This window comes from Odocoileus virginianus, chromosome 23, assembly GCF_023699985.2.
Source record: "Odocoileus virginianus isolate 20LAN1187 ecotype Illinois chromosome 23, Ovbor_1.2, whole genome shotgun sequence".
NCBI lineage: Eukaryota > Metazoa > Chordata > Mammalia > Artiodactyla > Cervidae > Odocoileus > Odocoileus virginianus.
The window spans coordinates 31,083,158-31,110,852 of record NC_069696.1 but is presented as its reverse complement, the minus strand read 5'-3'; the positions used below and the strand labels follow the sequence as shown (position 1 = coordinate 31,110,852).

General features: G+C 42.0%; 1 protein-coding gene across 1 annotated transcript in view; it reads right to left on the bottom strand.

The window, feature by feature from the left end:
• Positions 1-8,618: 8,618 nt before the first annotated feature.
• SSPN (sarcospan) overlaps positions 8,619-27,695 on the bottom strand; it is a 44,957-nt gene continuing 25,880 nt past the window's right edge. Inside the window, exons 2-3 of the mRNA XM_020907342.2 lie at positions 19,416-19,502; positions 8,619-12,931 (exon numbers count right to left, since the gene is read on the bottom strand). Coding sequence (XP_020763001.2) covers positions 12,566-12,931; positions 19,416-19,502 — 453 coding nt within the window. The 3' untranslated portion in view covers positions 8,619-12,565. The remainder of the gene's footprint in view (positions 12,932-19,415; positions 19,503-27,695) is intronic.

Below are 27,695 nucleotides of genomic sequence, written 5' to 3'. Positions count from 1 at the left end.
CAATGAATATTCAGGATTGATTTCCTTTAGGATTGACTGGTTTGATCTCCTTGATGTCCAAGGGACTCTCAAGGGTCTTCTTCAGCACCACAGTTCAAAAGCATCAATTCTTCGGTGCTCAGCCTTCTTTATGATCTGACTCTCAACATCTGAATTGCATTTCCAATGTTTGCAAGGGGCAGAGGGATCACTGTTTTGTACTTATGCTCCAGAGGACAGAAATTATTAATATTTGTGTTGCTGCACTATGATTTGTTATAAGAATTACAAGTGCTACCACTGGTTTCCTGACATTTCCCTAAATTTCAGTTTCTTGTAGTTTATACTCATCAATGGGTTTCCCAGGTGGCACTAGTGATAAAGCTCCCTCCTGCTAATGCAGGAGATGTAAGAGATGCAGTTTTGATCCCTGGATTGGGAAGATCACCTGGAAGAGGGCAGCAACCCACTCCAGTATTCTTGCCTGGAGAATCCCATGGACAGAGGAGCCTGGTGGGCTACAGTCCATAGGGTTGCAAAAAATCAGACATGACTGAAGTGACTTAGCGCACATGCACACACTTACCAAATTTATCATCATCAGTTACATAGCACTGACCATAGGCACCATTCTAAGCCTATTACAATCATTTGTTCATTTACGCATTGGTTTAGTCTTCACAAAAACCTTATAATTACCCTTCAGATGAGGAAACTGTCAGAGAGGCACAGCAAGGGTATTTGGCTTGCCCAAGGCCACACACTGGAAATCAAATCCAGGCAGCCTAATTTTAGAGCCATGAATTTAATGACCATTATAGATATATATATATATATAATGGTACATATACATTATATATATATACATACATATATATACATATGCATATACACATACACACATATGGCCTCTCAAATGCATATAAACACTGAACTCAAAGGGTCCTTAAAATAGCTTTCTGGGATTTCTCAAATCTACTCAAACAGGGCTGTGTTTTGCATATTACTTTAATGTATATGCTTAAAATATGTAGTCTAAGCTTAAGAACTTTTTTCATTAAGTTTTATTTTTATTGTTACCTTCAAATAATAATTTTATATTTCAAATCCACTCCTATCTACTGTTCCTTAACTTTCCTACTTTTGAAACTGTCTCCAAAATACCCCAAGCTGGAAGTATTTTTAGTGATAGAAGAGACCAGGAGACAAATAAAAAGGGACAGTCACAACATTAGAAATCTGCTGGTTTGGTAAATTCCCATGATTTACAGTTGAAAGAATTTTTTTCTTATAATTCAGATAAGATTATTTAATATTCTGGAAAGATTGGGATTCTACAATTGCCCTTGGTAATCTCTTCCATATTCCATATCTTGCACATTAATAGTTGGGAATGCCATTCTAATATGTATTTTCATTCCTTCCTAGGCAGCAAGTTAGCATTAGAAAAGAAAATGGATTTATAATGACACTTGCATTAGATATAATGAGTTGCCTTTTGAGTTGTTCTTGCAGTACAAGTAGCCCTCATCCACTTCTGGCTGCAAGTTGTACTCAAATAAAACAGAAACAATCTGATGTTCTCAGTTAAGGTAGACTTGAACTCCGTTTTGTCTCCTGGAAATTGGAAACCACAAGAAGCTAAACTTTTTTTCTTATTATTTCAAGGTTGGTTGCGATTTTCAAATTACGTGCCCTAAAATCTGTAATGCAGCCATGTAGCTCCCAGTTCTTGTAGCAGCTCACAGATCCTTGTAAAATCACTCTTGTGAAGCCAGAATGGAAGCCCTGTTCTGCTCTCAGCTTTTTCTAACTGAGCTGATATGATGAGACCTGGAGGCATATTTGGGCTTCTCAGGTGGCATTAGTGGTAAAGAACCTGCCTGCCAATTCAGGAAACATAAGAGATGCGGGTTTGATCCTTCTGTCAGGAAGATCCCCTGGAGGAGGGCATGGCAACCCACTCTACTATTCTTGCTTGAGAATCCCATGGACAGAGAAACCTAGTGAGCCACAGTCCACAGGGTCGCAAAGAGTTGGACACGACTGAAGTGACTTAGCACGCACACGGAGGCACATTTGCACACGAGGCTCGGCGCAGCACAGTTTCTTACACACTTAGTATGGTTGCTGCTGTCCAGAGACACACAGATGCTGCACTGGGTGGACCAGTATCTGGTACAAAGACCTCGAGTAAACGGCAGAGGGTAGCAGGCACAGGGGGGCCAGCCCCTCACCTCTTCTCTCCAGGCTGCCGGGGAGCACCTCATGAGGCTCTTGGAGTTGGCTGCACGTCACCAAGTTTAGGGAGGGTCCCTTCTGAAAGCTTCGCTGAGGGCTCCCATGTCATCAAGCAAGGACAGAAATGTACCTCCAGCTGAAACTAATCACATATTCGTCTCAGGCGAGAGCACGTCTGCCGCAGAAGAGATGAGTGAGAGCCTTGAGAGATCCTTGGAAGAAGAAGAGGCCCATGGGGAAGAGTAAGCAGGCTGAAGCAGGATGTCCCTTCTCTCTCCAGCACCTCTCCCCCGGGCGGCTCTGGCAGCAGAACCAGATGTCACCTAACGCAGTGTTTTATTTGTCCCGGTCTACACCCCTGCCTTATATGGCAAAAGCTCCTTGGCAACACCCTGCAGAGGTTCTTCTCATTTTTAAGTGAATCCAAGGAGGGTTTTTTTCCTAGAGATATCAGCTTAAACTAATTCCCAACAGGGCTAATCAGGGATTCATAGACAATAAAGATGGAGAAGACCTTCCCAATGGGTTTCTGTCATTCTTCTCAGAGGGTTCTCCAGTCTGGGGCAGTGATCACAGTTGTTGGCATTGTGGGCTATTAACAGGAGCCTTGAAATAAATCCAGCTCAGTGAGATAAGAGCAACTGATTTCACTGCCTGGGTATCTCTCCACTGGTGACCAGACACACACACCTCCCGTTTTCATCAGTTGTTTATCAAAATCAGATTAGTAGGAGAATCACCCGACGGAGTTGTTTATGCCTGTCTCAACCTTGAACTACAAATGACTTTCTTGTGCTGTTTGAGCAAAACACTGTGACCTATAGATGAACCAGGCTTTGTATTTCCTCCACGGTGTCCTGAACTTATAATTCCCCAAAGACCACAGGTGTTAAGTCTTGCTGGAATTGGGATCGTTGATCTGAGTAAGATAGGTGAGTCTCACTCCTTGGGGGCTGTGGCTAGGTGGGTAATAGATTCCATCTTTGTGATAAGTCATATGTCACGAATGGGTTATTTTGAGCTCTCCCAAGTGGAACACAATGGAGCATTTAGTAGGTTGTGTGGTTACGTAAGACATCTCTTTCCAAACAAAGAGGAGGCAAGACACCCAGCCAAAGGATTGAGCCCAGGAGGCTGTGTGGTCTGGTGGTTCCAGGGAGAGACGTGGGGCCAGAGCTTCCTGGGTTCAGCTACCAGCCGAGACTCTGACTCAGGGGGAGTGGAGCCAAGTCTCTTGGCTTGAGGCAGAAAGGCTGTAAAACCCAAGAGAGAAAACCACAGGTCTGTGCTCAAGGACTCTGGGGGAAAGCACATTTTGGAAATAAAAAATTAGAAAGAAGATCATCCTGTTAAGTTACAATTTGGGCCTTTTTCAATAAGACATGAGCACTTTTTTCCTGCTTATTGCCTGACACGTTCTCCCCTGGGCAACAGGGTGAAGCCAAGCCAGGCTCCGAGGGTGTTCTGTGTGGGATGAAGAGAGGAGCCCGGGGTCTGAGCGAAGGCAGTCAACCTTGGTGAGTTGTCACAGGCAATGCTCAGGGAGCCTGGCACTGGGGGCAGCGAGGTTCTGTATGGATTCTTCCCTTTGCCTCCCCATTCTGTCTTCCACAATAAAGAGCCCTCTGAGATGGTGGGAGGAGAGAGCCCTTCCCACAGACTCTGCATGCTTCCCTTCCATGAGTCTGAGTTGGCGTTTGCTCAGCTGTAACCGGCAGCCGCAGCCTCCACAAACCTACGCGGGTTCCCAAGCCACAGCCGGAGTCAGGGCCCAGGGCAAATGTTCTCCACGTCCCGCAAGCTCTGAAGCTCTGCTTCCTCTGCCCAGACAGAGTAGGTGGCTGCCCACAGGGTTGTGTTGGAAGGCCAACCGGGCTGGTCTCCCCTCTTTGGCATCATGCCCCCTTTCTCTGGACCTGAGATATTTTCTGATCTTTAGAAATAGCCTGTGAAAATGAAAACCATACTTTCAGGCATCTCTGTGTTTAAAGGAAATCAAACCTGAGTATCAACCCTTAATATTCATTGGCAGGACTGTTGCTGAAACTGAAGCTCCATTACTCTGGCCGCCTGATGTCAAGAGTCAACTCATTGGGAAAGACCCTGATGCTAGGAAAGATGCAGGGCAGGAGGAGAAGGGGGCGACAGAGGATGGTATGATCAGATGGCATCACTGACTCAATGGGCATGAATTTGAGCAAACTCTGGAAGATGGTGAAGGATAGGGAAGTCTGGCGAACTGCAGTCTATGGGGTCACTGAACAACAGCTGTATTCAAGGTCTTGACCCAACCCTGCACCCTGCACCAGAGTGAACAACACCTTAGTTGAGTCTCATGGGCATGGGCCAGGACATGAGGAGGGGCAGGTTTGGCTGTGGAATGGGATGGGGCTGGGGAGCTGTCTCTTCTCTGGAAGAGTAGAGAGCCCAGGAGAGAGAGATACATCTCAGAAGTAGAGGTGGTCTTCTTGGACATTTGACCTAGAGTTGTCAGGTCAACTTCAAAATCTGGCACCGTGAGGACTGTGCCAGGATGGCTGCTCTTACTCTAAGCCAAGCTGGGCCAAGTGGCACCCAGTTTCTTTCTCACAGCCCCCTCATCCAGGGCCCAGATACACTCAAGGTGTCTCTCCTCGCTACGTCTGTCCAAGGACACGCTCCCAGCTGCTGGATACATAGCCAAGCTCAATGTCCACAGTGCAAACTTCTCTATAGTAAAATACATAAATGCGCTCTCTCCTTTCAGTTGTATAACCATCCTTTGGTCACTTTTATTGCAATCTAAGAAAAAAATGTAATAAAAAATCGGAAATCCGCTCTTGCCCATAATAGTATCTGAGGGAACATTGCCTACTTTGTAAGAATATGTGAATTCTATCCTGAGGGAAAGAAAAGTAAACATAATCCACTGAGGCTGGTGAGAACTTTAATCCCATAACGTTCAGACTCTGGTTCCTCTACTACTGACAGTTCACTCTGCTGGCAGACCACTTTCACATCCTCCCTAGGTACTAACAGTCTATTTAACATGGGCCTTGGAAGATGTGGGCTTCCCAGGTGACGCTAATGGTTAAGAACCCGTCTGCCAATGCAAGAGACATAAGATATGCGGGTTCGATCCCTGGGTCAGGAAGATCCTTTGGAGGAGAGCATAGCAACCCGCTCCAGTATTCTTGCCTGGAGAATCCCATGGACTGAGGAGCCTGGTGGGCTACAGTCCACGGGGTCACAAAGAGTCAGACACGACTGAAGCAACTTAGCAGCAGCAGCAGCTGGGAAGATATTGGGAGACGAATCGTAAGATTACAGTCATCTTCTCCAGTCACAATAGCCATTGCTTCTTTGGTCCTTGAGAGTAATCCTCTTGCTCTCTACAAGCACACCCAGATGGGAAGACAATACACTAAGTTTCTGGGGAGAAGGGTCTGAGTAGAAAGTCAGAGTAAGCAGAGCACCCCACCCAGAGAGAAGTGTCTCCCATGTGTCATGGTTCAGAAACCCCAAAGTGCCCTTGGCCTCTGACTGTTCAGCCCCTCTCCGGGCACTGTCCAAGCCTCCTCTGAAACTCCTGGCAGCAGCATCCCGGGGACCCCTACCTCCCTCTCCAGCAGGACTCATGTGGAAGAGGAAGGGCCAGCACAAGTCCCACAGGTCATCCCATCTTCCTCCCTTGCCCCAGTTTGAGGGTCTTGTTAATCAAAAGGCTTCATTCTCAGTTGGAATCAATTCAATTGAATTGAAATAATCCAATAATTTGATTTATTGCCCTAGTATCTGCTTTTCCCCCAAACTAAACCTGAGTGTATATCCCTCATCTCTTTGATTAAAGGATCTTTCTGATGACCTTTCCAAACAGAAAAAGACTTCCTCTAAGAACCTAGGCTTTGGGAAGAATCAACAGACATGCTCAGCTGTCTGCTTAGTTGTTCAGTCGTGTCCGACTCTTTGCAACCCAATGGACTGTAGCCCGCCAGGCTCCTTTGTCCATGGAACTCTCCAGGCAAGAATACTGGAGTGGGTAGCCATGCTCTCCACCAGGGGATCTTCCGAACCCAGGTCTCCCTCATCGCAGGCAGATCCTTTACTGTCAGCCACCAGGGAAGCCCAAGAATACTAGAGTGGGCAGCTATCCCTTCTCCAGGGGATCTTCCCTACCCAGGAATTGAACTGGGGTTTCCTGCATTGCAGGCAGATCCTTTACTAGCTGAGCTACCAGGGAAACCTGAATAAACATGTTTGTGTGTGTATATGTTAGAAAGAAATAGGAGAATGAAATATTGTCTCCAAGTTGGCATCCCCACACATTAGTTTTATTTTCATTCACTTACAATCTGAATTTTCAATGTGCAGTAACTGACATTAGTCCTGTACTTCATAAACACTGACTTATAAAACATGAATCTGTCAAGTAAAAAAACAATTTATAATAATTTGTCCTGAAGTACAAAGATAAATAGACTCTATCAAGAGAAAAAGTAGATTTTTGGCTGTAGGGTTTTAATAATTAAATTCACCACAAGTATAAAGATTTATATGAATGTTTTCCTATCCAGCCTGGAGATTCTCTGGTATTTTCTGACTGTACACAAAAATAAAACCTTTTATGATCCTTGAATGAGAATCAGCAATCCACAGAATCAAGCATATTAAAGGTGTTCGATGGTTGGTTTTTAAATAAATGAGGGATTGTATGTTACAACCTAATAAGCAGTAGAGTGATAATGTATAATACCAATGCTTGATAAAGTTACACTTTAAGAGTTGGGGTTAAACATGCTTCTGTTACATAAAATTCCAAAGGCTATGAAAATCAGGAGAAATGTCTCAGTTTCTACTTCTGCCAGAGAGAAGAGTTGAGAGAAGATGACATATCCAGGTATGTAAACCAACAAATAGGGATCCCACCAGCAAATGATTCCATGAACATCATGAGCAAAAACTGATACTATCTTATTTTAAAAGCAGAATTTCTGTTTGAGGCCCATTTGATATTGTTCCTGGCTTATTAAAAGGAAGTGTTAGCGAACTAGTGTTAAAGAACCCACCTGCCAATGCAGGAGATGTAAGAAATACAGGCTTGATCCCTGAGTTAGGAAGATACCCTGTAGGAGGAAATGGCAACCCACTCCAGTATTCACGCCTGGAAAATGCCATGAACAAAGAAGCCAGGCAGGCTACAGTCATGCATGCTAAGTGCTTCAGTCGTGTCTGACTCTTTGAGGCCCTATGGACTGCAGTCCATCAGGCACCTCTGTCCATGGGATTTTCCAGGCAAGAACACTGGAGTGTGTTGCCATTTCCTCCTCCAGGGAATCTTCCTGACCCAGGGATCAAACTCACATCTCTTACATCTCCTCATTATCAGGCAGGTTCTTTACCACTAGTGCCACCTGGGATGGTGCAATCGATGGGGTTGCAAAGAGTTGGATATGACTGAAATGACTTAGCATGCATGCATGCAAGGAAGGAGGAAACCAAATATTAACCAAGCCCCTTCTATGAGCCACTTTGCAAAGTGCTATTTCATCTAAGCTTTCCCATGACTCTGTGAGGCAGTTATGTTTTTCTCCACTTTATAGGTGAAGAAACAAAACTAAACCGTTTGTCCAAAGTCACACAGCCAGAAAGTGACAGTCAGATTCCTAACCCTAGGACTTGCAGTCTTAGGACTAAGGATAGTAAGTCCAGCTCAGAGCGTGTGTCCTAACTGTTACCCCTTTCCTCTGGCATTCTACAAGCTGAACTAGCATTTTACAGTTTAATCAACTATTTGAATTGCCTCTGAGTTGGTAAGAAGGAACCCTTGTTTTCAGGTTTGAAATGGAATAGGCTGTCTGTTTTTATGTATAATTCAGTGTTGAGTATGATTGAGCATATAATACTTGACATGTATCCCATTCTTTTAGGCCAAACTTGGAGCTTCCTACATGACTCAGTGGTAAAGAATCTGCCTGCCAATGCAGAAGCAGCAGGAGATGTGGGTTCGATCCCTGGGTCAGGAAGATCCTCTGGAGGAAGAAAAGGCAACCCACTGCAGTATTCTTGCTGGAAAATCCCATAGTTAGAGGAGCCTGACAGGCTATAGTTCATGGGGTCGGAAGAGTTGGACACAACTGAGCATGCATGCTACTTAACATTTATATGTATAAATGAAGATCAGCATTCCAAGTATCTTTTGCAAAAATTTTTTTTCAACTTCCTTTGCCTGGAGAGAATTTACAACCTCGACTTTGACAGTGGATGTAGTGTACCAAAAGAACACTGGAGTCAAAATTCATATTGGTGCTTGTCTACTCTTTTAAACCCAGATTTTTGATGTAAACACTAAGTTGAGAGATTTTATGTAGACTAGTTCATGTGCAACGTACCATCACTTTAAAACACATTCAAACACAGCATTTTCAGAGATTATGAAAATTTTATTAACAAAGAAAATCTACATTATACACACCCTCTCAAAAACAACCACCTCAAACATGTAAGATACACTTTGTTTTCTAATCACTATACCCTCAATGCCAGAAGAACAAAACCGCAGCACCAAAGTACAGACCAATGTTTTCAAAGGGACTAATTCTTTGAGATAATAAAATACTAGACAATTAGAAGAACCAATCACAGGCTCATTTCACAGGCTGAGCCACTGAGGCTTTCTCCAAATGAATGTTTCCACTGTGAGTCAGTATATGTGGCCATCCGCACTTTGTAACACTACCCTGAATACACGTACATCTAAACACACGATTGAGTTCTTTTGAGTACAGTGAGAACTGAGTCAGCAGGATTTATAGAAATGTACAGCCACACAGCGACAGTTCAATGACAGGAGCTAGAAAACGTAAAGGTATGTGTCATGATAGGACGTGATTATTTTTTCAAGCCAACTTTTAAGTTCATTTCTGATTATCGTTAACTGATTCATCTCTGCCCCTCGGAAACTCCCTTGGATATCCTCTATCCCACCCTTTACTAAACAGATCTATAAACATAGTCCAGATATACTGCGTGCAAGAGAGGAAGTACAAGAAGATGAACAGATCCTGATGTCCTGGATACAAATAGAAAACACACACCTAACGTGTCTCGCTGTCAGAATACACTGATGCCTGCAGCTGAAAGGTCCTTCAAAAGAGATCTAATGGAGGTTTAACTCGAGGAGGGAAAAAACTTAGGCCTGTTACTTGACTACAGTTTCCAGGGCCTGGTGTAGCTATATTTTTAGGAATGGCTCCAATGAGCTGCCTACACAAATTTGGATGGAGCGAGGGAGGCACAGATGGTGGTCACGTGAAAGCACAGACTGATCTCTGGTGGGCTTGGTTACAAAGTCTGCACATTTAGGCTGCTGTATTCCTCCTATTTCAAGTGCTGCCAAGTCCTGGCTGTTCCCCCTCTTTTCAAAGTCTTGATTCATTTAATTCTCCTGAAGGAGGTGGGAGAGGAGGAGGATTGCGCAAATCTTAGTGTTTCATGGTTTAGAAGAGACAGTCACCATCTTGGCTCCTTGTCAGATTTTAAATGTAACATTTTGCTAAGTGTAAAGCTCTGTATCTGTTCCTTTCTGTTGCCATTACTGTAACTTCAATATTTGCAAAACACAACCTCAAAATACTTCAAGTTCAGCCCAAAGCAGTTTGTTATTCATGCAACACAATTCTCACATGTATCAATACACAGTGAGTTTGCAGCATAGAAATCTTCCCTTTCTTTCCTTTTTAATTTTTTTCATTTTATTTTTTATTCTTTCACTTAACAATTTTTTTTCTTTCTTTAGGGATTTCAGAATGATTCAGTCACACAATAGCAAAATCCTCATTATATATACAACATATATGTGTGTGTGTCAGTCACTCAGTCATGTCTGACTCTTTGTGACCCCATGGACTATAGCCTGCCAGGCTCCTCTATCCATGGAATTCTCCAGGCAAGAATACTGGAGTGGGTTACCATTTCCTTCTCCAAAGAATCTTCCCAACCCAGGGATTGAACCTACGTCTTCTGTGTCTCCTGGATTGGCATGCAGATTCTTTACCACTGAGCCACCTGAGAAGACCTACATCATATATACATATATATATATATATGTCTCCTGATTATTATCAAGTTTATTATTATGTCAGTTCTTACTGGCTGCATTATTTTTAAAAAAAGGAAGCACATAACCTAAAGTTATTCTACCATTTGAAATACCCTGTGAGTTGCTTGTAAAGCATGGAGCACCTTAGTGTTGTGTAGGATTTAATTTTCTGATAGAAAAATTTGTAGTGTTTGCCATAAAAAAGTTTTTTAAGGTATTCAGAGTGTGCTTCCAAGGGTGCCTTATTCACAGTAATTAGCATTAAAGTACTGGTTTCTTGCTCTTTAGAAAAGAGCCCACAGAGTATCAGTCATTTTCTTTTGTAGGAAACTATCAAAATAAAAAATGGACTCAGTTATTGGAATTTTTTAAAAACAGGGCACAAAGTATTTTTCAGGTTGTCACCAAGAGGCTTGGTGTTGCACTGATGTAATTTTTGTGCATGATGAAACCTCTGCTCTCAAGTCATCCACTAAGCCCTCAAATGTGCATTTTCGGCATGAGCTAGTATGTAGGAAGGTCATTTTTAAAACAAGTCAACACATAAAAAGGTTTTAACATCTGTTAATCAAGTGTTTTATCTGGAGGGCATAATCTGTATTTATAATCCTCCAACTAACTTAATATTTCCCGGGTTTTTTTCATATTTATAGTATGTAATGATTGACACTTCTGTCGCAATCAGTGGAATTATTCAAATGCCTTTTAAGGCAAACAACAGAAATTATTTTTTAAGGGTAAGATTTAATTATTAGTAAAATATATCTATAGGCAATGTGGAGAAGGAAGCAAATTAAGCTCAATTATTATCTTGAGTTTCTGCTTTCAACAAAGCAGCCTAATAGAGAAAGTTCTTGGGAACACTTATGCTACATGAATTTGCATCTGCGCTCCTTCCTTAAAACATTGATATTGTTCCAAATTCAATGAGAACAATAATTAGGGAGGAAAGTCTCCAACCAGAGTGTCCTTGTTCTCTTAAGTCACTTCAAAACAAAACAAAACCAAAAACTACCCTCCAAGTCAATGGCCCAGTGTTCAAACAAGGACCTCAAAATATTAGTTTAAGGCTCTAGTTGTTTGTGCACACAAATCAACAATAGAATTACATATCAAATAGAGTTTCGTGAATGGAACACATCAGCATTACCTAATCTTCCTCAAAAGTACTTAGCTGCCAAGAGAGAAACTTTATAAAACATCACAAATGTGCTATTTGTATAAACATTCCCCATTACAAATGCTCTTGTTTTTATTTAAATGAGTATTTTTAACCTGAGCTATTAATAAAAAAAAATTTTTTTTTCTCCCTTGCAAAGCTTGGCTTTCAGAAGGAAGAATCATTAAACCTCCTCTCTCATGAGTAATTTCTCCTAATACCGATGGTGCTACGTAAGTACAGCTAGAGCTCATTAAATAGACTTCTGAGCATTGTTATAATTAACAATTAGCTAGAAATTAGTTTTAATGATTTGTTTTAGATGACAGAATAGAAGCATAATGTAATTATTTTTAAGCCTTCTACATCAGGGAAGCCCCATTAAGAATATAGCTACCACCAACTTTCAATTATTGAGAAGCAGACAATCATCCAAAGCATTCACTAAGTGATCTGCTTACAGACCCAAACTGAGGGAGCGGAGGAGAAAGGCCGCCCCGGCCCAGGTGTTTGTAATTATTTAGCCTTTTTACAAAGTCTCTTCCTTTTCTACTCTGCTCTTTCAGGCTGTTTTCATGCCTTGGAGACATCTCTACCAGGGAAAATAGAACAGAGAGAGGCAGCCTGGCTGTTCAGTTCTCCCCTAGGTCCTGCCTCCTGCCTTCCTCTGAAGTGTAGTAACAATCATGGCAGGAAGGGTGAGGGGCTGGAGGAAGATTCTAGAAGATTTAGCAAGTGGGCCTGAAACTGTCCTAATCAAGCTGGACTAACAGGAAAGAAGATTATATAAGTATTAGATACAAGAGTAGTAAGAATAGACTCCAGACTCTAAAGGTAGATCTATACCTTTCTCTCTCTGTTCTGTGGTTTTTTTTTTTTTAAACATCTCAAAGTCAATTTAAATCTTAGGAATTTATTTAAAAAAATACTATGGAAACCTGAAAAAATGCTCTTTCATTTCCTGAAAAATAGAAAAATATTCATTTAGAATGGTGAATACTGATTACTGTCAAAAGTTTTTCTTCCTTCCTTTTCTTTCTCTTCCTTAAAAAAAAAAAAAAAAATCTCAGTCAGGCTGCTGTTTTCTCTTCCACCTTTGAGCAAGAGTGTTAGACCTTCTGCTGCTGACCTTCGGAAGCTGTCCCGGAGCACATCCTGACACCCACATAAAAGACCTGGTACCTGTGTTTCCACATCACAAAGCAGGCCAACAAGCACACCAAGCCACAGACCAAGTTCAGAATCATCTGGATGAGGAGGAACAGTTTGAAAGTGCCAGTGATGCTGGTGCAGTCAGTCACATCCCGGTACACGAAGGTCCTGCTGAGGGGCTCGGAGGAGGGCAGTCTGCACTGGCAGGAGTCGAACGCGGTTCCGCAGGTAAACTGTGCGAGCTGGGCATAGTGGTGAGCGGCGAACGCCACGGCCAACACGCACACCGTCAGGCCAAGGGCACTCAGGACAAAGTACGAGAGCTGCAAGAAAGCAGAAGAAAGGCTTTCCAGTTACAGAGGGTGCTGGACGACTAAAGCTAATACAGAAGGCTTCTTCTCTCCTAGGAAGCTCCCCTCTGTCCCCAGAAACGTGGTGCCCACGACGTGACAATGGCCCTTATGCACTGTTAGTGAGCCTTCCTGGAAGTCTGACGGTCTTTTCACTTGTCGTACAGATGGAGGGTGCTTTCAGGAGTCGAGCCAACCATTTGAGCTTGATCTGGGGATGTTTGTGTGTGGGTGTAGCAGGCAGCTTAGATGAATCCCAAACACAAGAGCCAGCCCTGAAGGACAGACTGTGCTTGTTTTGACCTTACTGATTGCTGACATAAAGACTACAACAACATTAGAAGTGGAGAACAAGTTTCTGCGATGTAAACACTGTGTGTTGGCCAAAACTGGCAATGATTGGTCAACTAGCAACATGTGTTAATAAAAAAAACAAGAAACTATGTTCAGTAGCTTGTGTATGTGCTAAGTTACTTCAGTCGTGTCTGACTCTTTGCGACCCCATGGACTGTAGCCCGCCAGACTCCTCTGTCCGTGGGATTCTCCAGGCTAGAATACTGGAGTGGGTTGCCATTTCCTTCTCCAGGAGATCTGCCCGACCCAGGGATTGAATCTGGGTCTCTAACATCTCCTGCATTGGCAAGCGGGTTCTTTACCACTAGTGTCACCTGGGTAGCCTGCTTAATGGAGTGGTTGCCAAACTATGTCCAGGAATGCCAAGATCCCCAATCAGACATTGCTGAGAGAAAAAAAAAAATAAAGCTCCAGAAAGTAGGTTACTCAATGTTAGCTTCATCATCTGTAAATCTCATCTCAAAACCACCTATAACCATGTCGTTTCTGAGCATAAAAATAAGCTGTAAATGGCCCCTTGGTCACCAAGGTTCTAAACACCATTAGCCTATGTGTTAGCCTTGGAATTGAAAAATCTGGTGAAAGTTCTAACTCTGCTATTAAAGAACCGTGGAATCCCTGAACAACTCGGACATTTATCCTAAACCTGAAATATTTTGATCATGAAATTGTGAATGATTGTTGATGTGACTGCTATATAAATCATTTTATAGAACAAGAAATCTTCTTGTGATTGGACTTCCCTACTGGAATCCTTCCTCTTAATGGTCCAGCCTACTGAGGATCTAGATAAGGAACAGAGTCCCCAGCTATTGGCACTGGTGTACTGAACTAAATTCTTAGTGTAAGAGTTACACACCTATAGTCAAAAGGTGCTCATAGAGCAGTTCTGGTGAATGTGAACTCCTCAAAGGAAGATCAGGTACATCCAGTCCAGGTTCAGCTTAAAGTTGATCTGAAGGAGGGGGAGGGAATCTCAAGAGGGAGGAGGGATTTATATACACGTATACATATATATATATATTTTTGAAAGTGTTAGTCGCTCAGTCGTGTCCGACTCTTTGCGACCCCATGGACTGTGCAGCCCGCCAGGCTCCTCTGTCCGTGGAATTCTCCAGGCAAGAGTATATATATATGTATGTACACATATATAAAGTGACTGTTTCCACTGTATGGCAGAAACCAACACAACATTGTAAAGCAATTATCCTCCAATTAAAAAATTGCTCTGAAAAGATTATGCCCTCCCCCCACCTCCAAGTAAATGCAACTCAAATTAAAAAAAAAAAATAAATAAAAAATAAAAACATACATATAAGATTATAGAACACATGCACATAAGTCCTACAGATAAGTGATTTTCCACACAGAGACAATTTCAAGTCTTAAATATAGAATACTTCAAAATTTATTTTTTCCCTCTTGAATGGGGTATGTAGCGTTGGGTGTGTGTGTGTGTGTGTGTGTGTGTGTGTGTGTGTTGGGGCTCTGTGCATGGATCTGGTTGACTTGGATGCTTCACTGCAGACACAAGAAGAGAAAAGACCCCAGTTAAAGCCACGTGGACTTCACATGGCTGCAGGAGCAAAGGATGCAGGGGTTCTTTGGATCTTCTCAACAAAAATATCTTAAACACACACTCCCTTTTTCATTTTCAAATCATATGAAGGACTGTCACATATAACCCACGTTTCTTCACATGTGACACAGTTTATAGAAACCTCATCTCAGGGACATAACAAGGATAACCTATGCACAACATGTTTAATCTCTCTTGGAGGAAAGGAACCCCAAACACACACAGTGGCACTATTTTAATAAAAATTAAGAGGAACTATTTGATTTGTAATATTGAATGCATGGCCTTGGTTCTGCCTGTCCCCCAAATTTTCAGTGGGCATATTTTCTACAAAAATAGGTTAAAAAGTATGGATTTATTTTGTGGGGTCATTGAGGCAGAATATCCGAAACATTGCGGGTTGTTTTGAAATATTCAAGCTTGACAACTGACTTCAAACCCTTGATGCCAAGGACCAGACTAACTTGTGCTGGCCTTGTGGTGCATGCCTGCCACTGGAAGCTGCGTCTCCAGGGCAGACGCAGGGAACTGGGAACAAATTGCTCTGAGAACATGAATACAGCAAAGACTCTACCAGCAGAGAAGGCTTAAATTAAAGGAATAATTTCCAACCTGAGAGTCATCTGCTTCTTCAGAAAGGCCCCAACTAGAGTATTCTTTACACATTTTATTGTCATCAATGGATGGCACTAAGGAAGTCTTGTCAAAACACCCCCCCACACACACACACATATATCCTTAGAGAATTTCTAGAGCATCAACTGATGCATTATCTTGAAACAATGACAATAATCCCTTATTCTTGATGTGTAAGTTAGTCAAATTGTTGCAAAAAAAAATATGTTCTCATAACCATTATGAAAATCCATTTGCTGAAATGAGAGTTTTGTCTCTTTTTAAAAGAGAACTTTTTGGCCTAAAGATCAAAAGGTTTGCCAAGACATTTAGCAAGTGCACAGCAGGGCTGGATGAGGATTACAGGCATGTACTGGGGAGCCAGACAGCCTGGGTTAGAATCCTGGTTCTCCCCCCTTAACTATGAACCTTGGGCAAATTAATCGATCCCATGTGTCCCTCTGCTTCTTCATCTAACACTGGCTTCACAGCATTACTCTAAGGATCCAAAGAGTTGATATATGTGCAGGGCTTAGAACAGTGACTGGTACGAAGTAGCACTATTTGAGTATGTGTGAAATAAACACATTAGTAGACATGGAAAGAGCTGCCTGTTCTCAGGACTTTTAGGAAATCAATCCTACTGACTTTGTCTTCTATGTCATGTGAGAGTAACACATACTTGGCTTGTATAAAAGATGTAAATATTTACACAAATACGGAGAGATCACTCAGTTTTAACCGAGAACTGAGCCGAGTATTTTAAATATGCTAAAAGCCTCAAGAGCACCAATGAAAGCATGCCCCTCTGCTCCTTTAAATAAGAATACATTTTCATTGGTGCACTAGCTCACACATGGTGATTCTGCTTCTCCCACTGCAGAAAAGCATCGGGCCAAGTAAACAAGACTGAGCCACAGCATCAAGTTTCTTCTCCATTTCAAGACATAAATATAGACTTGATCGGCCAAAGCCTATGGGCCACTTCTGCAGCGCTACAGCATTTTTCCTTCGCGGCTTTCAACTCAGCCGACAGCAACAAGCTTCTGGGTCAGAATCTGTAATTTAAAATCAAGTGGCTGGTTTTACCTACAAGGCACAAATAAACTATCAATGAAAGTGTTTACGATGACCTTGGGAATGCCTGCAAATATATCTTGGTAGCAGCGCGGCTCCGGCCGCATCTGTCTTGCGGGGGACACGCCGGCGGCAGGCGCAGGACAGCGGGCGGAGGCGGGCGCCCCCTGCACTTATGTAACCGCGGCCCCGCGCTCGCCGCCTCTAATTGGTACCCGGCCGCCGCTTCAGCGTTCAGTTACTGCGGGAGGAGGGAGGTTCGGCTTCAATTTAAGTATCTTCCGGGTGGCTGGCAGGGTAAGGCCCCTCTGCTCCTCGATGGGCAGCCCAGGGGCCTCCCGGAGGGCGGTGGGTACCGGGCCATTGCGCCTCCAATACCCTCGTGGGGGAATGTGCCTCCCGAGTCTTTCCGCAAGCACATGAACCGGACACGATTCTGAAAACCATCGAGGTGAGCCCCGAGAAAATAGAGCCACGAGAATAGGCAGGAGGCCCAATCCATGGCCGGATGCCCCCCCCCCACCCCCCCAGCCCAGGAGCAAAGTCCAGGGAGAAGAATGGAAGGATGCTCACAGGGCCTGCCAAAGGGCCGCCAGAAAAGATTGTGCTAGCTTGAGATGAAAAGACAAGCTGCCGTGGCTATTGTCTGTAAGGAAAAGGGGAGGGTGTGTGTGTGTGGGTGTGTGTGTGTGTGTGCGCGCGCGCACCCGCGTGCTGCACAGAGGCACTGTCATCACCCTCGTATGTGTGTGTGTGTGTGTGTGTGTGTGTGTGTGTGTGTGTGTGTCTGCACAGAGGCACTGTCATCACCCTCGGAGGACGGCTTGTGCTGCCTATCTGGGCGTTCAACACAAGGAAATAAATTCTCTCCAAAGTGTGGCCAGGATATCAATCACTAACATGGTTTTGCTAGTGAGAAACACCGCAGGAAAGTGTGTTTCATCCCCTCTCCTCTAAACAATGTGAGAAGCACAGGGTAGTGTGGCTGTAGCCTGTCTTGACTTTGGAAAACCGGGAGATTGACTGAAGCTCACTTTCGACCTGAAGATGATATAGCCGGCATCTTAGCTGAAAACTAGCGTCACTAAAGGTCACATTCAGGAGAAGAGAAAGTGTCTCTGTATTTGTCAATGTCTGTCACAGGTGGAAAAAAAAGATAGCTAATGAGATCTTCCTAGTGGGGACTTCTCAACCTGGCAGACACTAGCAATGCCTTTTTTATTTATTTGTCCTTACTCCTTAAGTGAAGACATTTAGGCTTTAGGGGCCTCTGTGAAAATGATGCTGTTGCCTCTACTGTCTCCTGGGACCATGAGGGAGAGGGAGATGATGGTGTTTCACAGAAACTGATGAACCTAGTTTAGAGCCCTTTTAACCTGATGAGTGACATTCACATGGTTTAACATATCATTTCTTACTAGGCTTTCTGGCTTTGAAAAAAAACCATTACTAAGCCTTGCAGTTTATTCAGACTTCTACTCAAAAAGTAAACAGGGATGATGTCTGCTTAGTCTGGCCTTCTTTAAGGAACACCCTCAGACAGAAAAAGTAACATTTCCATGTGAGGCATATCCACCAAAATTCTATCAATTTTTAAAATAGCATCCATTCAATTTTTAAATTAGAAAAGTTACATCTAATTATTGGAAAACACCTCAAAATTAAAGAAAAAAAACCTACCAAAATGTATCTATAATCCCACCACTCAGAGAAACTATTTTTTTCCCTGTATATAAGAGCTATTTTTTTATTTTTGTACGATCATACCATATATTTTGTGTAGCCAGTTTTTTTGCTAGTCAAAATAATTTGAATATTTCTTCACTACTTTTACAGTGTGACTTAAATATGTATATATATATGTATGTATAAGCACATTGTTTTTTATGTCAATATACTAGAATATACTGACATCTTATTTTCTTCATTTTTGTAATTTCCAAATGATATAGTTAACTTACTCTTATGCTTTATGCTTTCTTATTTTAGTGAACAAAAGCGTATCCAATTTTTATGTGTTTTCTTGTAGAAGAAAAGTAAACAATGTGAGTGGACCCCCCCAAAAAAAAACAACCAACCACCACCACCATTACAGAAAGCTTTTTGTTCTCTGCTGCAGGAGTTGAAAGAGAATGTAGGAATTGAATTTCTACTAACTCTGATGTGTGAGTGGGGTGTTTATCTCCCTAAACTCTGAAAGGGTGTGTCTGTGTTTCCCTTTGGAGCAGATTCTACTGTGCAGTGAAAATGCTGTGTACTTGAACTGGCTCCAACCAAATGCACCGTCTCTAACAGGAAAAAGACACACACAGGAAATACACACACATTTGCTACACCAAGCATATCCCAATCTCCCACCTTTGCCCTCAGACTCTTGGCACAGATCATTTGGGTGCACCCGATATACTTTTCTCTGTCTCAGTGATCCCACCTACAAGGGGAAATGCGCTTAGACTGCTTCATTATTAAAGCATTCTTAAAAAAAAAAAAAAAAAACCCAAATGGGAAAGTGGGCACTGATCTAAGACATCTTTTCCTTAGCCAAGTGTTTTGTTGAGCTGACGAATTTTCGATATTCAAGGGCATTGGAGGACAGACTTCATGTGCTCCGTGCAAATCCAGTTCATGGAAATTAAGACTTACCAAAAAAAAAGAAAAATCTGCATTACCTCTGGGGACTGGATGAATGTCCTCCTAAAACATTTTTTGGCCTGCCTAAAAATCCAATTTCTAGAATAATCAGATACGCAACCCCTTAAAAAGTCCTCCTTGCTTTTGTACTCATGTTTCTTTCTATGTGACGATAAAAGAAAAAGAAAAATGACAACTTACTTTCATGGCAAACTGGATACATGTCCGTTCGTCAACTTGATAGGAGACGCAAAGCATAAACAAACCGAGATAGGCCACTAAGCAGACCTGCAACCAAGAACAAGGATGAAAGGATGTTATCAGGGCAAGCTTTCCAATGACATCAATCTCTGTGTCTTTCACCAGTAACATCCTTGTTATCAAGGTGTTCATTTCATTTGCTTATCTTTATGGGATATTTTTCCTCAGCTTGTGGAATGGAGTATTCAAAATAGGAAAGTCAATTTATTTCAATTTAGCCAGTATTTATTAAGTCCTTTTGATGTGCCAGGAGCTATGCAAGGTCCTTCGATGCACACGATGATGAACAAAACTTCCTCAACCCTGGGAACTGTATAGTCCAGGCCAGGCCACAATAAATGCACACACTATTCTAAGGCACGGCATTCTGTGTCAAATGCTATTCAGAGAAGTACAAAAAGAGGAAAAAACATTTGAGTTGGGCAATTAAAAAAGCCTTTGCTAAAGAGGTGGATTTGAAATGGTTCTTGAAAGGGATGATGATAATAGTAATGATCACTAACGGTCACTGGATACTTACTTTGTGGCTGGGGCTCTTCTAAGAGCTTTGTGTGGATTTCTTCATGTAATCAGGACAAAACCCTATGAAGTAGGTGCTATTATGATCCCTGTATTATAACTGAGGAAACAGAAGCACGAAGCTAGTAAATGCTGGAACCAGCCCTCAAATCAGGTAGCTTGGGTGAAACAGTATGGGCAACAGCACAGATATAGTTCTTTGTGCTATACAGTAGGTCTGTGTTGTTTACCTATTTTATATATAGTATTTATCTGCTAATCCCAAACTTCTAATGTATCTCCCTCCTCAGACAGTAAAGAATCTGCCTGCAATGCAGGAGACCCGGGTGCAATCCCTGGGTCAGGAAGATTCCCCAGAGAAGGAAATGGCAACCCACTCCAGTATTCTTGCCTGCAAAATCCCATGAGCATGGACCTAGAGATTATCACATTAAGTGAAGTCATAAACATGTGTGTGGATAGTGCTCAGTTGTGTCCGACTCTTTGCGACTCCAGGGACCAGCCAGGCTCCACTGTCCATATAATTTTCCAGGCAAGAAAGCACAGATGCAGGAGTGTGTGCGGAAAGAAGGGTAAACATGTATCCACAGTGGAAATAACAAAATATAGAGCAGGAAAGGTAGGTGGAAAATCTGGGAAGGTAGAACTGATTTAGGAAAGAGTGGGACTCCCTTGAGCACTGTTGATCAGGGGAATGACATTTCTCAAGACCTGTTTCAGGAAAATGAGCAGTGGGTGTTGGGTGGTTTGGTGGTGAAAACATCAGAATCTTGTTTTACTAATCTAAAAGCAGGATTAATCCATCCAGTGGGCCAGAGCTCAGAGGGTGGTGGACAAAGTCGGAGAAAGAGGTGAGAGGAAAGGTAAAGTGGAAGTAAAATCTATACATCTTGACTATTGTGTGACTGATGGGTGGACAGTGGAATGGGAGAAATAGCTATCTTCAAGCTCTTGAGTGTCAGTGATGGAAAAAGCGGGGCTGCAGCTGACAGAAAGAAGGGTGCAAGAGACATGGCAGCTTATAAAACATAATCAATGTTTAAAACAATTTTAAAAATCAATTTATAATGTGTTAGCTTCAGGTGTAACACACACACACACACACACACACACACATATATATATAAAAGACATTGAATATAGTTCTTTGTGCTATATAGTAGGTCCTTGTTGTTTACCTATTTTATATATAGTGTTTATCTGCTAATCCCAAACTCCTAATTTATCTCCCTCCTTAGACAGTAAAGAATCTGCTTGCAATGCAGGAGACCTGGGTACAATCCCTGGGTCAGGAAGATCCCCTGGAGAAGGAAATGGCAACCCACTCCAGTATTCTTGCCTGGAAAATCTCATGAGCAAAGAAGCCTGGCAGGCTACCATTCAAGGGGTCACAAAGAGTCGGACATGACTAAGCAAGTAACACTTTCACTATATATATATATATTTCTTTTTAAGGTTCTTCTCCGTTATAGGTTATTACAAGACACTGTATATAGTTCCCTGTGCTATACAGTAGGTCTTTGTTGTTCATCTATTTTATATATAGTAGTTTGTATCTGCTAATCCCAAACTCCGAATTTATCTCCCCCTCCACCCCCACTTTCCCCTCTGGTAACTGGAAGTTTGTTTTCTATGTCTGTGAGTTTATTTCTGATTTGTAAATAAGGTCATTTATATCATTTCTTAAGAGCCCATATATAAGTGCTATCATATGATATTTTGCTTTTTCTGACTTCACTTAATGTGATAATCTCTAGGTCCATCCATGTTGTTGCAAATGGCATTATTTGTTTCTATGGATGAATAATGTTCTGAAGAGACTAATTTGAAAAGTTCAGAGTTCATAGCAGCACTATTTACAGTGGCCAAGACATGGAAGCAACCTTAGCGCCCATCAACAGATGAGTGGATAAAGAGGATGTGGCACATTAAACATGTGTGGATAGTGCTCAGCCGTGTCCGACTCTTTGTGACTCCACGGACCAGCCAGGCTCCACTGTCCATATAATTTTCCAGGCAAGAAGACTGGAGTGGGCTGCCATTTCCTACTCCAGGGGCTCTTCCCAATTCAGGGATTGAACCCACATCTCTTGTGTCTCCTGCATTGGCAGCAGGTTCTTTACCACTGTGCCACCTGGGCTTCCTGACATAAAACATACTCGATCTGATTTCCTTTTTAGTGCATTAGAGTTTCCTAAACTCTGATTTAGAGTTTCTAATCAAAGCATACCTATTCACACTCAACTTTGGAAACCTTAAAATGTTGCTAAGTTCTACTTTAGGAAGGAAAACATAAGCAGCCAAACTGCATTTTCCGATAAGCACAGTGTTTCTAGAGACAAAGTTGGAAGTGTGGCTGAGAGTTGCCCAGCAAGTCATCGAATGGCTAGTTTGGCGATATCATAACTCCTATCCACCAGGGCCAGCTTTGAACCTCAGACCATCTCTGCTAGAGCAGTAGATCTATTTATTTACAAAGCCCACACAGCATTTTAAAGTAGCACCTCTATTCCATTCTCCCTTTGATTACAAAATCAGGAAGTATCTTGCACCCTCACAGGTTCCCAAGTTGAGAGTCGGTCAGGTTTCCACCGGGCTGTGAAGCCAAAGCCAAGCCTTCTTTGAGTTCAAGCTGCTTTCAGGGTTTTCTGCCAATTAGGACAGGTTGATGCTTAAAGAACATAGATGACATTTCTGGTGGAGAGACAGAGTGTGGGTTGAGAGGTTTGGGTAGAAAATAAAGCAGATCGAACCCAGAAAGGCAGCTTTTCAGCAGAGCACTGACAAATGTGCAGGCAATGATACAGAAATTATTCGTGTAGTCCACAATGTGGCTGTATTTTCAAGTGAGGCATGAAGTTCTTTTTTTCAAAGTTTGTTTTAAAAATATATCTAGGGAAGGAGGTTCAAGAGAGAGGGAACATATGTACATCTATGGCTAATTCATGTTGATGTATGGCAGAAATCAAACCAATATTATAAAGCAATTATCCTTCCATTAAAAATAAATTTTAAAACTTATATAAATAGATCTAATTGAAGTGTAAATTTGATAAGGAGAAGGAAATGGTTCAGTGTTCTTGCCTGGAGAATCCCAGGGACGGTGGAGCCTGGTGGGCTGCCGTCTATGGGGACGCACAGAGTCGGACACGACTGAAGCGACTTAGCAGCAGCAGCGGCATAGGTGCTTACTATGTATTTTTCAAATTAAGAATCTACAGAACTGAAACAATGGAAGAAAGACCTTTTTTTGTTTATTGGCCACAGGCCCAATGGAGACTTTTAAACTTGCTTCCGTGGGGACTGTCAGGCCCTCAGCATGTGTCTGGGCTGCTTTGTTAACATCTGTCCACAGTGCACAGAGTCAGGCTCTCTCCCACGTAACTGCTTTTGTCCCTAGCAGCTGCTGGGAAGTTGGCAACTGCCAAGACTCTCCCCTTTGTCTTTAGGAGAGACACGTTCCAACAATCAAGCCTAACTGACCAGTATCTTAAAAATCTAACTCTGCCTTCCTTGCACAATTTTTTTGACTTCAGTAATATCTACTTCTGTGAAGCCTTAATTTAGCTGGTTTCCAGCCAGAAGTAGCACGGGAACATATACCCTCACTCTAAACTATTTCATTTAGTCATTTGATAGAAGTATTTTTTTGAGGCCAGACTTTGTTCAACATCTCCAGGAACTGGGTGGTTAAAAAAAGTTTCAGCTTTCAACGAGCTCTCAGTCCAGTGGGGAAAGAGAGTGAAGTTACAATACCATGTAAGTACTAGACCGTGTCTGCTGTAATACACGGAAGGGGTGATTAATCTGAAAGTAACTTGAAGAAACTTCCTGGAAGATGGATTTTTAAAAGGTAAGCAGAAATCAAGCAGAAGGATGTGAAGAAGGGTAGAGAGTAGTAGCAGGTACAAAAGCATGGAGAAATGCAGAGTAAACAGTTGAGGACTCTGTAGTTCCAGCGCAGAGGATGGAAGAAGAAAAAGCCAAAGATGAGCTTGCAGAGATGGACGGGAAGTAGGTCACAAAGGACTCTTATTTCAGTCTAGGACGTTTGAAGCAAAGGAGTTATGTGATTGACTTTGCCTTTTAGAATGCTCTTTCTGGCTGTGAAGAATGGATCAGGGGAGGAAGACCAGCTAGAAAGTTGTTCTCATCCATAGAGCAATGCAGTGTGCCTGAGTTCAGGTAACTGAGAGAAAGTAGGTGTGTCTGAGAGATGTGAAGGAAGCAGAATTTAGGGCTCTGAGAACTAATGAGATGTGAGGGCTGAAGGAGAGGGAGGGATCTGTGAGGTGCTCAGTTACTGGCATGAGCTGCCAGGTGGATGGAGTTCACATTTAATAAGTCACGTATAATAAGAGGAAAAGCAGAGTGGGAACTGAAACCAGTGAAGCCCACATGAACTCAAAGGTCAGTCACATGGGCCTAGAACTCAGGAAAGAGGTCTGAGTTGAAGGTAAGCCCTTGAGGCAATGGAAACCATCAGAAATGCTGTTTCACCCAGAGACAGTCTAGGGAAAACAAAAAAGAGCCAAAGAAGTTACCCAGTTGTGAAGAACCTTTCAATAGTTTGAACAGAAAGCACCTCAAGTACACTGCTGATAACTTTGGTTGTACCCCATGACATGTCTAAATACTATGAAGATGATTGTCCTTTTGGACTTTTTAAAGTTTCAGCTTCTATGTCCTAGTATAGGTTATTTGCTATAAAGCCTGGATCAATCCAAAATATTTTAACTTCTTGGCTCAATTGGCTCTGGAAGGAGAGTGAGGGAATTCATTTTCTCACCTACAGCTCTGGATATTAGAACAATACTTCTTTTTTTTAATGTTTGTCCAAATTGTTTTAGATAAATGTTAAAACACAAAATATTATAGATACAATTGAAACCATTGTTACCCTCCCAGTCCCAAAGATGAACACTATCCTGAGGTTGATCTGCAACTTTCCTAATAATTTTTCCCATTACCCTTAATTACATATATCTCCATAACAAAACATAGTATCATATTACTTCTTAATTTGTGTAAGTCTTACCGTACTATAGTATTCTTTTGTAACTTGCTTTTAAATTTATTCATTTTTAATTTAAGGATAATTGCTTCACAGTATTATGTTGGTTTCTACCAAACATCAGTATGAATCAGTCACAGACAACAATACTTCTTTATCAGAGAGTTCATTGGAGTTTAGAATGCAAGCACCTTATAGAAAAGTAGTATTTATTGAATTGTTGTTCAGTCGCCAAGTCATGTCCAACTCTTTGTGACCCCGTAGACTGCAGTACTCCAGGCTTCCCGGTCCTTCACCATCTCCTGGAGTTTGCTTAGATTCATATCCATGAGTCAGTGATGCTATCTAACCATCTTATACCCCACCACCCTCTTCTCCTTTTAGCTTCAATCTCCCAGCATCAGGGTCTTTTCTAATGAGTTGGCTCTTCCCAACAGGTGGCCAAAGTATTGGAGCTTCAGCTTCAGCATCAGTCCTTCCAGTGACTATTCAGGGTTGATTTCCTTAAGGATTTATTGAATAGTTAAAGCTGAAGGCTTTATGACCACAGGGAGCAAAGCAGATTTCTCATACCAGACCAAGGGTCTTGTTTCCTGAGCTGGCAGGACCTGGGCATGCCAGGAAGACAGGGTGTTCTGGCTTCCCAAGGCGGGGAAGGGCGAGTTCTTGTTCATGAGCAGTGACACTCACCAGGCCTCTCTGGAACAACATTCTTGGATTCTGGGCAAGGGCTTCCATTAGATATGGTGAGGTGAAGCCCATGGAACAGGAAAAAGGCAGTTATGTAAGATTTTCAAGAAGGCATCCATTGGACCAGGAGCAGACAGGTGGTATCACTGAACAAAATCAGACAGGACCTGGGTGGCAATGACAAAACTAATGCTGAGGGGTTAGCCTCGAAGAGCTTGTTAAGATCTAGTTCAAATACAGATGGATAATTACGTTGATAGGAAAAGCTTGAAAGAACTTCGTAATGAATAAAGAAAAAAGCCATCATTTAAAACCTACTCTTGGATGCGTGTTTCTGCAGTCTGTTTAGCAAGAAGAAAAAACCTAAGTCCTGAATTTCACATTCTAAAGAGCTTCTTTGTCTGCTCAGAGTGAAGACTGCCTTGTCTCTGGTGAGTTAGAAAGTTAAGCAGAGTTGAAATGTTCTCTGAATCTTAAGGGTTAGAAAGTTAAGCAGAGTTGAAATGTTCTCTGAATCTTAAATCCATGTCCTGAGTCTTGTCACTCTTGGTCTTTGTTTGTGTTATTTGGCCTGTTGGACCTGCAGTAGTGCGTTTTGAGTTGGCTTATTATGAATAAAGAGTGAAAGCTGCACCCAGGGTCTTGCAGATTTACCTACATATCATTTTTTTTCCTTTTCATTTTGACATAGCAAGAAGGTATCACCCTAAAACATTTTGTGAGAATGTGAATTATTGGTATTTACTTTGCTCTGTGTCATATTTATATTCTGGTCTTGTGACATTCACACAACCTCCAATTTATTTGTTTTCTTCTTTTTATTGTCGACAGAGCTGCCTGACAGGGCTATCTGGGGAATATAACCTCCCCTGTCAAATGCCTTTCAAGGTTTCTCTCCTCCTTTCATCCCCCCTTTCATTTGTGTACCTGAAATGTGATTCTATTTCTGTAAGTTAATCAAGGTTTACCCTTGTATTTAAAGTACTTTAATTCAGTCAATAGAGTAACAAAATGAACTCTCTTCTCATGTTAGCACAGCCAAAATGATCAACAAGAGATGGCGCAGAACTATAAATGTTTCTCTGGATATTTCTTAAGAGAATTTCTATGGATTTTCACCTATTTAGTAGAATTTAAAGTAGTGTATCAGAAATAATTTGCAACAAATGATAGATATATTGCAATCTGTCAAATGAAGCAGTCTCAAAAGAATTGCTTATGAATACATAGCTTATCAGAGACTTAAATAATATACAAGAGGACATTTCATGAGAATCTATTAAAAGATGTCTATTGGATCAAGATTTCAGAATAATGGGATAGAATATTTTAGCAGAGCTTAAGCATTTTTACTAGATTCTCATTGCAACTGCCTCTGGTAAGAGGTAACCACAAGTCTAAGCTAGTGGTTCAGAGTTACTTGGAGGACTTGGTGAAAACTCCTTTATCTCCAGAATTTCTGATCCAATAGGTCTGGGGCAGAGACCAAAAACTTGCATTTCTAACAAATAAGACCACACTTTGAGAACCACTGCCTGCCTGCTAAGTCGTTTCAGTTGTGTCCAACTCTTTGCAACCCTATGGACTGGAGCCCACCAGGCTCCTCTGTCCATGGGACTCTCCAGGGAAGAATACTGAAATGGGTTGCCACGCCCTCCTCCAGGGGATCTTTCCAACCCAGGGATTGAAACCCTGTGTCCTTCATTGCAGGTGGATTCTTTACTGCTATGCCACCAGGGAAGCCCTGAGAACCACTAGTCTAAGCTAAAAATGTACTCCTCTAAATGCTGATGCCCAGTATGGGGTTTATCTGAATGGTTAGGGGTTAGAAGTGATACACTGACTTGTGGAGTTTCCTACAGAAGAGTTGTTTATTACCAGTAGTAATGAGATGTAACAATAGTTTCCCCATAAATAAATTCAGTCATGGCTACTGTAGCAAAATTCCTTAAAATTGGAGGGAAAAATGCTTTGTCTTAATTCCTATGTGAATATGA